The 13,315-nt window shown below is 38.7% G+C and overlaps 1 protein-coding gene across 8 annotated transcripts in view; it reads left to right on the top strand.

Annotated features, from left to right (window-relative positions):
* Positions 1 to 13,315, top strand: part of WDFY3 (WD repeat and FYVE domain containing 3) — a 154,567-nt gene that overhangs the window by 123,771 nt on the left and 17,481 nt on the right. For all 8 annotated transcript variants that reach the window (XM_063136183.1, XM_063136184.1, XM_063136186.1 and 5 more), the window contains 11 exons: positions 1,152 to 1,300; positions 1,628 to 1,748; positions 2,372 to 2,457; positions 3,516 to 3,596; positions 4,517 to 4,571; positions 4,773 to 4,892; positions 6,402 to 6,519; positions 7,740 to 7,846; positions 9,503 to 9,656; positions 10,337 to 10,428; positions 10,639 to 10,851. In XM_063136183.1, coding sequence (XP_062992253.1) covers positions 1,152 to 1,300; positions 1,628 to 1,748; positions 2,372 to 2,457; positions 3,516 to 3,596; positions 4,517 to 4,571; positions 4,773 to 4,892; positions 6,402 to 6,519; positions 7,740 to 7,846; positions 9,503 to 9,656; positions 10,337 to 10,428; positions 10,639 to 10,851 — 1,296 coding nt within the window. The remainder of the gene's footprint in view (positions 1 to 1,151; positions 1,301 to 1,627; positions 1,749 to 2,371; positions 2,458 to 3,515; positions 3,597 to 4,516; positions 4,572 to 4,772; positions 4,893 to 6,401; positions 6,520 to 7,739; positions 7,847 to 9,502; positions 9,657 to 10,336; positions 10,429 to 10,638; positions 10,852 to 13,315) is intronic.

Here is a 13,315-nt window from a genome sequence, read left to right as displayed (position 1 = left end):
TCATTTTATTATAGGTGTAGTTTAAAGATAATATTGCTAATGGTCATAGGAATTTGTAGGACCTTGTTTCTCTGTTATATGTTTGGTCTTGTTGGAAGAAAAATAGAGCAGTACAGAGCCCCATTATTTTGGAACTAGGACGTTCTCCGTAATAGCCCATTATACTCTGTATAAAAATGCTTACTACTAGTTTTAATCGGCTCTGCATTAAGATTAAGCTCCAAAGTCCATTTCTTGAAAGTGTTTGCTTATTCAGGTCTCCAGAACTTCTTCAGTCTATTCAAAAGGTTCTGCAAGTTTGAAAGTAGTGGAAATAATCAAAACACCATCAAGAACACCTAATGTTTTACATTGGTTTATTATCTCACACAGCTGTCTAAAGCTCATTCTCTTGAAGGCAGTAGAATGGATGCCCTAAAATTATTCCCCAATATTATAAATTAGCGCTATGTAAGGCTTCTTACACAGTTTGACATTTTTGTCTCCCAACATTAGGAAAGCATACAAAATGGGATGGGTGAGCAGTTCTAGATAATGTAGATAGCTTGTACCTGTTGTGAATTCCTTTGAATGGCAAATGAAACTCTAGTAAGGCTTTACTCGTAAGACCCATGGATTCAACATGGCATTGGCTGGGAAGGAGTCATCAGATTGCCACCTCTTGAATGTCAGATGAAACATGTAATAAATAGACCTCTAGCTTCACAGTTTCTAATGAAAGACATCTAAAGCTGATGCTACTAACAAAATAAATTAAATTTGGGAAAGGGATGCTTCTACAAGTTCGACAATTGGAACTAAAGAGGCTTCTTCAGGATTGATATCTGAGATTAAGCATTAATTCCCAACAAAGACATAATTGTTCCTTATCCTATTCTATTCTATTTTACCCCTTGTAAATAATCAGCGATATTAAAAACCCTTGAAATTCTTGGGGGATCAATGTTCATTTTCAGGCTGTCCTTCCTTCTCATTGTATCCTGTGCCACAATCATGTTCTCTTAGATGGCCTCTAATGTTTGTCAGTATTAATGTAGCCCCCTTCCATGTGTGAGAACCCACCCCGACCACGGGCCTATAAATTAAGTATACTCACATAATAACATTTTTATTTCATCTACTTTTGATTAACTATTTGGATCTTATCGCAGATTCAACACATGTACCGCTGTGCTCGGGTTCAAGGCCTAGACACGAGTGAGGGACTCCTTCTGTTTGGCAAAGAACACTTTTATGTGATTGATGGATTTACCATGACTGCCACCAGAGAAATACGGGATATTGAGACCTTGCCTCCAAAGTGAGTTAGGCTTAATAATCTTTAAAAATGCAATAGGAAAAATTATCGGGATTGTAGGAAGTATCGGGATTGTAGGAAGTCCTCCTATTGTTCTGTTAACTACAACTTGGGAACAAAATATGACTAAATAGAAATATACAAAATCTCTTCCTAGCCCTAGTTACATCATGGTTTTAATAATGCTGATAATGATAATATAATGAAATGTTTTAATAGAAAATAAGAAAAATGATAGTTACTAATTATAGAAGCAATTATAATTACTTAATATAATCATAGATTTATAGTTTCTCTCACACCTTTCATTTTACCTTTCCATCTCTACAGCATGCATGAGCCAATTATACCCAGGGGAGCTCGGCAGGGTCCAAGTCAGCTCAAAAGGACATGCAGTATTTTTGCATATGAGGATATCAAGGAAGTGCATAAAAGAAGATACCTGTTGCAGGTGGTGTACATTGGGGGAAAGAAGAATTTGTTTAATATTTGATATTTTATTTATTTATTATTGCCTTTTTTCCTCCAAGGAACCCAAGGCGGCGTACATAATCCTCCTCCTCCTCTCCATGTTATCCTCACAACAACAACCCTGTGAGGTGGGGTGGGCTGAGAGTGTGTGACTAGCCCAAAGTCACCCAGTGGGTTTCCATGGCTGAATGGGGACTAGAACCCGGAACTCCCGACTCCCAGTCCAACACTTTAGCCACTTTAGAGAGCTTCGGCTGTGGGGCGGTTTATAAATGTAAAAAATAAATAAATAAATACACCACATATGTACTGAAATCACACTACTGTGTCTTTTAAAGTGGAATAACATCTTACAGATGGGACTGGCTATATTTTATAGTCTATTTTTTTATTAAATATTTTAGTCTGGACGCCTTAATGCACTGTAAACATAATCGGAGACAGAGATAATAGGGATAATTTTAAAGCACACCTTTTACTGTTTGCGGCCACAAGTTGATTTTTCAGCTAGGAAAAGAAATTTCTGAATTGCACCTCTGAGAGACCTCAACAATCGCTCTCATCTGGCCTGGCCACCTTTTAAAACTTACCATTTCATTGCAGCCAATTGCTGTTGAAGTATTCTCAGGAGATGGACGCAACTACCTTCTAGCTTTTCAGAAAGGAGTGAAAAATAAAGTCTACCAAAGGTATTATAAATTTTCAGTTGACCATCTGCAAATATTGTACGGTTAGATTTTATGAAAGTTTTCAGTGAAGTCCCTCACCAAGGACTCCAAAGAAAACAGAGCAGTCATGACCCAAAAGAAAAAGGCCTCCTTTGATCAATAGCTGATTTGAAAGCTAAAAGGCAAAAGGTCAAAATAAATGAATAGTTTTCACAACTGCTTACAAGAGAATTAAACAGTAGAGTCCACTAAAGGGTCTGCATTGGAGCTGTGACCTGGTTAAGGATGAATAAGGGGATAGTCAGGTTTTGCAGAAGGCACTTAATTACTTGGGTTAGTAAAATCCCAGGCAGATGAAAGGGCTCTAAAAGGACAGAGGAAATCTCACCTGTAGGCATGCCTTGTTCCTCAGTGTTCCCTCACTTGCTGGAGTGTCAGTGATTCTCAAGTATGCTACAGGCCTTTTTACGTTCCCAGTTTCCTGCTCCAAATTTAGTCGTCATTTTCGATAGCAATGTTGATCTATAAACTTTATTCAAGTTCCTGAGCTTTATTGACTGGCCGTTCTCTTTTCAAGACTGTTTGAATTATTTGGTAACAAGTTGCCAACAAAATAATTCTTCTGTTTTGTGACAAGGCCAGTCTGTGGCACACTACGGCTTAGCTGCCACTGTGTCATAAGCTTCCGTATATCTCCTTTCCTTGTAAAAGGACCTCAGAAGTTGAATGAATAGGCAAAATAATGGCAGGTGAGGTTCCATTTGGTAAAAAAATAAATCTAATGAAATGTTGATTTGTTTTTCATTTTCATTGAAAAGCATGTAGGTGTCGTCGTCATCCCCCAGCTTAAAGCTGGATAACAGTTGTGCCCTCTGTCATCTTCACCCAGGAATCACTTTTTGGACTTAGATTGCCATTTTTTTACTTGTTTATTATTCATTAAAAAGTGTATTTCTAATGAAAAAGTGTATTTCTAATGAAAATTGAATGGGCTATTTAACTTATTGGAATAGCCGCGATCCTAATCAAATTGGAGAATATATTTTGCTAATTGTATTTTTTGTCTTGATTTTTACAAGGTTTTTGGCTGTAGTTCCATCTTTAACTGACAGCTCGGAGTCTGTGTCTGGACAGCGGCCCAACACCAGCGTAGAACAAGGGTAAGAATTTATGTTTTATTGTTCTGTGGAATAGATTTGGAAGGAATAAGTTGGGCTATCAACACGCCTTATGGCCACGCGCACAGCCTCTTTGCATGAGCTGGCAAACAAACCAGTTAACTGTTGTTTCCTGTTTCATCCAAACCAGGAAACTATGATTAATGGCTTATAAACAAGCAAGGTTATTAAGCCATGGTTTGAAGTTGGCTTAATAGCCTTGCTTGTTCTGAAGCTGTTAACCATAGGTTCCCAGTTCACAAGAAATGAAGGAGATTTGGAGAGAAAATAAATCAGAAATGTCAACGAAATTCTAATTTTGATTTGTAATGGGTTCCTTCTTGAAATGTTATTGGTAGTGTTAAATCCCCACAAAAGTAATGTGCTGATTTCTGAAGTATTCCTGAAGATTTTCCTGGAAAGAAAATCCCATGTGTTAAGATCTTAGGTCCTGCTTCAAAGCTACCCAAGGCCCCAGTACTCATATGGAACTCTTGTAGGAGGAAGTGCAATTCAGGGTTGCTCTACATGTGAAGAATTATTCCCTTATTTCTTTGCCACATTTATATATTGCATTTCTCTTAAAACAGGTTATAGTTTAATATACTAAAACACAAAAATGCTAAAGACACCAGAATTTGAAGTGCCCTTAGGAGGTAATGTAAATGAGCTTCCTGGCCATATTAGTGCTGTTTGCACAATACAACAACCCACCGTGGTTAGGTAACTGTTCTTGGTTAGGTAACTGTTCTTGGTGTTGGTGGTATTCTACTAACTTTAGAGAACAGTTGAGTCTTTAATAACGCTGATTCAGTGGGTTAAATGAATAAATCGTTCCATTTCACTTACATGACATTACTAATATCGTTCTCGTACATTGCTTCTAAATGGCAAAAACAGTGATCTTTCCTGATTCTCATTAGGTCCGGCTTGCTGAGCACTCTAGTGGGAGAGAAATCTGTGACACAAAGATGGGAGGTAAGCATAAAAAGTACTTTAGTTTCTCTTTCATAGTGTGAATAAGTTGAAATAGATATCTGGGCATGTAATCATGTGCCAAATGGTCTGTTACATTTTGTTTCCATATTTTATTGATGAGTATACAAATGAATATTTTAAGTTTTAATATTGGGAAATGAACTCAAATGGTGTTTTATTTTGTGCTTTATCTCTACAAAGAGAGGGGAAATCAGTAATTTCCAGTACCTGATGCACTTAAACACATTGGCTGGCCGATCCTATAATGACCTCATGCAATATCCTGTTTTCCCATGGATCCTTGCAGACTACGATTCAGAGGTAAACACAAAATTTTCTCCTGATGCTTGATCAGTTCAGAAAGATTCATATATATAAAGAAATCTATTTCAGGAAGCCTAAAATCCTGCATTTGTAAGTAACCCAAATTAGGGCTGCAAGCCTTCTTTTCTGGCTTAATATTTGATGCTGGCATCTAAGAATCTGAAAACCTCTAACACAATTGATGGAAAACATGGGGAATTGTTGAAATGTAAGGCTTGTTTTTAACTTCATGGTGCTCCAGTCTTGGAACGGGCTCTTTCAGTGGTGAAGACAGAAGGAGGTCCTAACCTTGCGGGGTGTCAAAGATCCAAATGCAATGTTGGTGTCTGCCAAAAAGTTACTGTAAATCTTTGGATGAATTTTTTCAAATTGCTTTCCACTGAGTTTCCCCAGTCATTGGGAAAATGGTGAAAAGTGTTGGTAATGCTTGTTTAAATAGTCAAGTAATCATTAAATAATCTGAGTAGTTTAAAGATTAATGTTTCAAGATAGAAACCCGAATAGCCTGGCAATGATATATAAGAAATAAGACTGGGGTGGGGGGAATCGTCCGGCCCCCAGGACTGATATACGGCTTCCCCATCCAGCCCCACAGCTTCTTCCCCAGGCCCTGCTCCCTCGGAAAGGCTTTTCCCTGCTTAGCTGTGAAAAAGGCTCCCTTTCTCAGGAGTCTGATTTTCATGCTTATCTCTGAATAGACATGCATAGGCCTGATATATAGGCCTGAAAGTTCTGCTGAGTCATCCGCTCAGTTCAGACAACACATTTCTCAATGGTGGTTTTAGAACTCCACAGTGGAGTTGTTACGCCACTGTTGAGAAATGTGTTGTCTGGAGGGAAAACTCCACCCCACAGTGGAGTTTTTTTTGGAAAACACTCCATCCTGAATATCCACGCTGTGCAGAGGAGAGTTCCTGCACAACCGTTGCATTCTGTGTTGTCTGTGGTGTTTCTTGCTGCGTTGAGTGGAGTTTCCCCACTGGCTACAGAGTTCCCTGGCTAGAGCGGCCAAAGGAGGAAGTGCCGCTCGAGGAGAGCCGCCAGGATTGTTTTTTCACAGTAATAGCTGATGGGATAGCGTCAGGAGGACTGGGGGGGAGAGAGGGTGGAGGAACTTTCAATCAAATGCCAGGTTGATTGAACCTCTACTCCACGGGAGCCCACATTCCCACAATGGTGGAATTGGTACATCTTGTGTAGTGAGTACCTCCTAAAAACTTCAATGCTGAGTGGAGTTTTCACACTGCATAGAGAAAAGTGTTGTGTGAACTGAGCCATCCAGTCCTGTTTACTCCTGAGATGACATGCAAAGGATTGTCCTGCTTATGCTTGCTTCAGTAAGTCAAAAAATATCTGCTCTAAATGAAATTGGGGAAAGTATTTTAATTCAACCCTGCCTGAGCAGCTAGATTAACAGAGAAATTACAAACTTTTTTTAAAAAAAAAACTGGCATCTACTAAAGAATTTTTTAAGGAATGACCTTTATTTCTCGTTTAATTTTAAAGGAATTGGATCTTACCAACCCAAAGACATTTAGAAACTTGGCCAAACCAATGGGGGCCCAGACTGACGAGAGGTTAGCTCAATATAAGAAGCGCTATAAAGACTGGGAAGATCCTAATGGTAAGTGATTGGTGTATGAACTCCTTCTGTGTAGCCACTTGTTCACTGCTTTACTTTATTTTAAAAATCTCTGCCTTTGTAATTAAAAAAAAATGTCAAGGACGTTTATGAAACTTCAGTTAGATATTATATGCTTATATGTTGAGATACCTTATGCAGTATCACATTCATAAAACTTTTTTGCCACTACAATTTCCTATTGCCATTAGCCACAATGAGACAAATGTGTTCCATTTCACAGGAACTGTAGAGAGAAATGGCTGGTAACAAGATTACACAAGACAGGGAAGGTGAATGAGCTGTGCTTGGTGAGCCTTAGATGCTCCGATTTCTGCTTCCTTCATCCCTTGTCCCACAGGGGAGTTACGGGAATGAGCTTTGAAGATCGGTGCAAAAACTATGGAAATAAAATGGATGAATATTTATTCCCTAGATTTATTCCCCATTAGACCATTGTTCTGATGTTAGCTGTGATACCAGCTGCTACTCTGGTCTGTAGTGATTTCTGAGATATTTAAGTACTGGCATTTATTGCCCTGAGATAGCCTGCACTGTTGTTTTCCTTTGATCTGATATATTCAGGACTAGAAATCCAGCCAAATGTTCTCTCTTTTACCAGCTGGGGAAGATGACAACAGGTTTGTTCTTAACTAAATTTGCTAGGATACAGTTGAGGAGCCTCAATTCTATGCGTGTTTAGACAGAAGAGGTCCTACAACTCCCAGCATTCTCCAACCAGCCATGTTATAGGATTTTTTTTTTCTTTCTAAACATGCACAAGATTGCACTTGTAACTGTAAAATCGTGCTTGTCTCCATCAGTTATTGGGAATGTTTCAGTATTAAGTCACTAGATAAAGTCACTAAAGAAATGAAAAGTGAAAAGGAAATGAAAATGAAAATGACACTGTGGGAACTCAGTGTGGATAATTCGAAGTGCTTAATTCCAAAATAACAACAAAAGTTTTAAAACTGTTATATGTGTCAAGTCGCTGGGCAGATTTTACTTGATTTACTTGTGTTAGTGTATCACTTCCAAAATGTACGTGATTGTAGTGCCAAGTCATAAAAATGTCTCATTTTGTATCTGCTTTGTGTCTTGTTATTACAACAACCTAACCTTTAACCTATTAGCTTAATGCAGACTTTATGCAAGGACATTTCCTTCCTTTTTTCCCCTTTTTCATTTATTCCATATTCTTATTTATTGTTTTCTTTCAGGTGAAACTCCTGCTTATCATTATGGCACCCACTATTCATCTGCAATGATAGTAGCTTCATATCTTGTGCGAATGGAGCCCTTCACACAGATATTTTTAAGGCTACAGGTAAAATACGTACTTCTGGATCCCTTTGTTTTGTTATCTGTACAGCCTGGTTGAATATGATGCTGCATGTGATTTTTAAATAACCCCAACCCCAACCACTTCACCTGTGTGTGGTTCCATGCAGGCATTTGTCACTTTTAAACCAGTACTTAAAAATGTTCAGTGCTGGCATGCCAGAGATCCCTTAGCTGTACACTGCTGTGGTAGCTCTGGGTATGTTTAAATGTGGTGCCGTCTTCATGGAGTGCAATATAAATTTTCCTACATACCTGGTATCATGTTTAAACTAAGCCTAAGTTTGCATCTCTGTAAATGCACAATTGCCTTGATTTATAAAATGTGGGTGGGTGGGTGTGGAACTGAACATATTTTGTTATTTGCTCTATTGATTACTATCCTTGTTGCCAAGATTCAGGGTTTGTTTTGACAAAATATTTATTTATTTATTTATTTATTACATTTCTATACCGCCCAATAGCCGAAGCTCTGTGGGTGGTTCACAAAAATTAAAACTATAGTAAGACAACCAATAGGTTAAAAGCACAAATACAAAATACAATATAAAAAGCACAACCAGAATAAAAACCATGCAGCAAAATTGATATAAAATTAAAATACAGAGTTAAAACAGTAAAATTTAAATTTAAGTTAAAATTAAGTGTTAAAATACTGAGAGAATAAAAAGGTCTTCAGCTGGCGACGAAAGGAGTACAGTGTAGGTGCCAGGCGGAACTCTCTGGGGAGCTCGTTCCACAACCGGGGTGCCACAGCGGAGAAAGCCCTCCTCCTAGTAGCCACCTGCCTCACTTCCTTTGGCAGGGGCTCACGGAGAAGGGCCCCTGTAGATGATCTTAAGGTCCGGGCAGGTACATATGGGAGGAGGCATTCCTTCAAATATACAAATTAACTTTAGGAACTTGGCAAAATGCAGTTTTTCAGGAGACATGTATGCCTTATCAGAACCTTGGTTCTGTTTGTCATTTTATTTTTATTTTCCATACTTGCTTTTTAAAATATATGGCAGGCAGGGAGGGAGGAAAAAAATGATTAGACATATCAGTTATAGATCTGAACTGTCAGAATTCTAGTACACCCATATCCAAATTTGGGGGTCTGCTGATATTTTAAATTATTATATCAAGTATTGGATGTGTGACAGCATAAACTTCGTTTGTATGTCTAAAACCAAATTAAGGCAGCAATCCTATACACCAGCTTTCCCCAGCGTTGTGCCCTCCAGATGTATTTCACTAGAATTCCCATAAGCCCCAGCCATCATGGCTAATAGTCAAGGATGATGGTAGTGTAGACCAAATGCACCCAAACGTTGGGGAAGGCTGCTGTTCACACTTACCTGGGAGTTGCGCTCAGTTGACTTCTGAGTCAACACAGGATTGCATTTTTAGTCTTGAACATGGAATTTCTGCGAGTTTTAAATGTTCACAGTACTAGATTTGAAATTATTTTCTCAATTGAAAACAATTAAGTTCTTATTTTTGAGTCAGTATGTCATATTTTGGACTAGGGCTGATTTTTTTCTCCCTTAATGCAGTATATCAGGGGGAGGGGTACCTACAGGCCTCCTACTATCTGTTTCAAAATTGTAATAAGCAACGCTGCAGTTAGAATGAAGATATTCCTCTTTTCCATCCGCAGGGCGGCCACTTTGACTTGGCTGACCGAATGTTCCACAGCGTGCGCGAAGCCTGGTACTCTGCATCCAAGCACAACATGGCAGATGTCAAGGAGCTCATCCCAGAATTCTTCTACCTCCCAGAGCTGTTACTCAACTCCAACAACTTTGATCTAGGTAAGAGGAGCCATTTTTGAGAGCATTCTTTCTCAAAGAAATGCCCTTGTAAGACAGATTTTCCTTTGTGTGATAAATAAAATAAAAAATCATCTGAAAGCATGAGAGAACAGTATTAATAGTATAGAATAGCTTAGACCAGGGCTGCGCTGAAGGTAGATTGGGATCTGCTACTAGATCTCTGGTTGACTTGCAGTAGTTTGATAAGGGGTTTCTGACTCCCAGTTTTTTTAAAACAGTATTAGCAAATAAATCACTCCCCACTTCCCACCACCCTAAATTAAACTGCTGCAAAGAAGAAAGCTTGTAGGTTACCAGGAGTGGACTTTTGTGTGAAAGGACTAGGCTAGGTTCAGTTCGCATACTGACAACAAATCACAAGGGTTTCAGAGTGTGCTCAGAGGCACCCTGTTCTTTAATTATCACTGTATGTGTGACTTTTTTTTTTGCACCTAGCTCTGGTTGGTGCATCTTGGAGTTCTAGTAAAAACAAAACAACAAAGTAGATCTGACAAACCTGAAACCTGCCTGCCGGTATTACTTTCAGAGATCGAATGGTCATTTAAATTTCTCATTTATACTCAGGAAATCATTCAAACACAGGTTTAAACTTTCTAGAAAAGCACACATAATTGCAGTAAACTCTGCTTTACCCAAAATATTTCACTTTTGTACAATAGGTTGCAAGCAGAACGGCACTAAACTTGGAGATGTTATACTTCCCCCATGGGCTAAAGGAGATCCTCGGGAATTCATCAGAGTTCATCGAGAGGTAATATATCTTCTTGTTTAAAAATAAAATACCGTTTTTAGCCTTCTATCCAAATCTTGTGTGTGGGAAGAAAACATGTATTTTCCATCTGATGTTTTTCCTCTGTGTATCTTTGACAAACAACAGGGGAAATTCTGCTTTTTTTCCCCCCTGTTACTGTAAACAGGCAGCAGGTTATGCTCAATTTAACATGCACATTTTGAATTGCAGGCTTTGGAATGTGATTTTGTGAGTGCGCACCTACATGAATGGATTGACTTAATCTTTGGGCATAAACAGCAAGGGCCCACTGCAGTAGAAGCTGTAAATGTCTTCCATCATCTCTTCTATGAGGGACAAGTGGATATATACAACATAAACGATCCATTAAAAGAAACCGCTACCATAGGATTCATTAATAACTTTGGGCAGATACCTAAACAGGTAATGCTAGTGAGAAAATATTTTTCTCATCCTTTTATGTTATGTGTTTTGAATTATTATTTTAAAAACTGCCTTGGTTAGCCTCAGAAAGGTGTTCTAGAAATACAGTCAATCAATGTTTGCAGGAGTAAAAATATAGTAGGAGTTCTGAGGCCCTGCACTGGAGATTTTAACAACTACGACAAAATCCCAAGCACCAGCACAGCTAAAACAAAGTGGCTGGCAATTTACCCCAAAAACTCTATCCTTAAAATTGTTTCTGTGTTAGCTTGTTGATGGGAATCCAGATGGCTCCATAGAACTCTCAATGTGGCTCTCAACCATTTTAAAAATCAAAATCCTAAAAACCAGAAACCTAAAACACCAAGGCCGAACCTCATTAAAATAATGATGATGGTGATGTTTTTAAATTTATTCGTGCTACCGAAAGCAAACTTAAAGCAACACACACAGCAATTAGCCCTCTTCCAACCCAGAACACCTGTTAATTAAAAAAATAGTGCCAACTTTGTAAAAGCTAAAACAGAGCTGACCTGCCAACCTTCTCTCCGTGTGAAGAATGTGCCAGTGCTAGAATGGTGACCCTTTACATCAGTGGGATGATGTGAACAACTATCTTTAAGAGTATCGTTGTTTTCAAAGTGTTATTAAATGGTTGGGATCAAACCTTTGACATCTTCATGACTCTCTGTATGCGGCTGTCACTTCTCTCTGGAGCTTGACAGCATTTGTATTGGCAATGTGTTTTGATAAGCATTAAATGCACCCTGTGATTGCTTAACATGGCTTTGGAGGTAGGTGATGACATTGCAAGTGGTAAACATTGGGATTTTACTGATTCATCATCACATGATGGGCTGAAGTAAGTGAAAACAGCTGGTGTGTTTCCTGTGGCTGTGAAATGCAGCTTGCTGCCTACTCAGGCATTTATGCTATTCTTAAGGCATCTCAGTCTGTATTCAGACTCATCTGCTAAATCAGGGCTGATATTGCCACTTTCAGTGAATACAGATCCTTCCACATAATGAACTTCACCAATTTAACTGAAGAGGTTTTTTTTTTTAATTTCCTTAATTAAATTATGAAACTTTTATTAAGTTCTTCACTGCTTCATAGTTCAAATGAGTATAAAACAAGTAAGGCTTGCAATATTGTACTGTATTTCCGCTTCTTAGCAGGAGTGCTCCTCCTCAGGGTTTCAGCCAGCCATGCCATCACTCAGGATAGTCCATTCCATTCTCTCTTCCTGGCCCATTTTTCAGGTTTTCTTTTCCAACTAACATGACGTTCCATATCTACTGATCATCAGTTTTCATTTGTCTGCTTGCGTAGAGAGGCTCTTAGGTTTTAACCTCAGGGTTCCCTCAAGCAAGCCAATACCTCCCTATTGTTTCTCAGTGGTTTTGGCTCCAGAGTTGTTGGCACTGACCACCGGAGCTCTCTGTTAGAGGGAAAACTCTCCAGCCGTTATGAGCTTTGTGTAAGGCTATATTTTTGCCTGTAGGTGTCTTTTAGGAAGAAGATCAACCCATTGTTCTGACCCTCCTGAGTATCTTTCAGGCAGGGTAAACAGCCTTTGACCATGGCACACAACACACATGTTCTAGGAAAGAGGAACAGTGACTGCTGATTTATCAGCAATTGCATTATTCCCTTATTTGACAGGCAGAATACAAAGGTCCATGTGATAACTTCAGTGCATACTGGGTTACTCAAAGAGCAGCCTCCTAGGTGATGTTCACAAGCACCTTTGCAATGCAGTTTCTCGAAGAACAACTAAAAAAAAAGACAATTCAGGAACATTCCAGATATACATATAGAAAATGGCGATATTTTTATGCCATATGTCTAGGGGGAAAATGATTCATGTAAAAATAAAATCATACAGATGCAATGATGGTGTATGGTAAGCAAAACAAATGCTTGCAAAATGCATAGACGCACAAAATGTATGAATTTAAATGCCAGGCACAGATTATAAGAGTCAATATACTGTTGATAATGTTGGTTACTGAAAACTTGCTGAGTGATTTTTTTTAAGCAAAAAGCAGAACCTTGATGTCTTGATCAGTGACTCATAGTTGCAAATGCATTAATTCATTGATTCATTGACTATTGGGCGGTATAGAAATGTAATAAATAAATAAATAAATATCCTACCTTTCCATTACTATGTATGCTCACAATAACTAACATAATGAGCTAGGATGCTCACAGTGGCTAACAAAATCAGATTTGCGTACAGGAATTATACCAACTCAAAATAGAATTGAGGGCTATTGATGTTGTGCGGTTGCAGAATGAATGGCAAACGGAGGCAGTCTTGAATGCTGGCTCATATGCTGGTTGATCACTGGCCAACAGGAGGGTCTGCAAAGGCAAAGCAGTACTGGGCCAGTAGTTGATATTCTTCTGGTAGCAGCAGCAGCAGAGATGACAAAAGAAAGTTGCTTCCAAACTCTAT

Source organism: Elgaria multicarinata, chromosome 10, assembly GCF_023053635.1.
Source record: "Elgaria multicarinata webbii isolate HBS135686 ecotype San Diego chromosome 10, rElgMul1.1.pri, whole genome shotgun sequence".
NCBI classification, from domain to species: domain Eukaryota; kingdom Metazoa; phylum Chordata; class Lepidosauria; order Squamata; family Anguidae; genus Elgaria; species Elgaria multicarinata.
The sequence above is the reverse complement of the archived record's forward strand: the minus strand, read 5'-3'. Positions and strand labels throughout refer to the sequence as shown.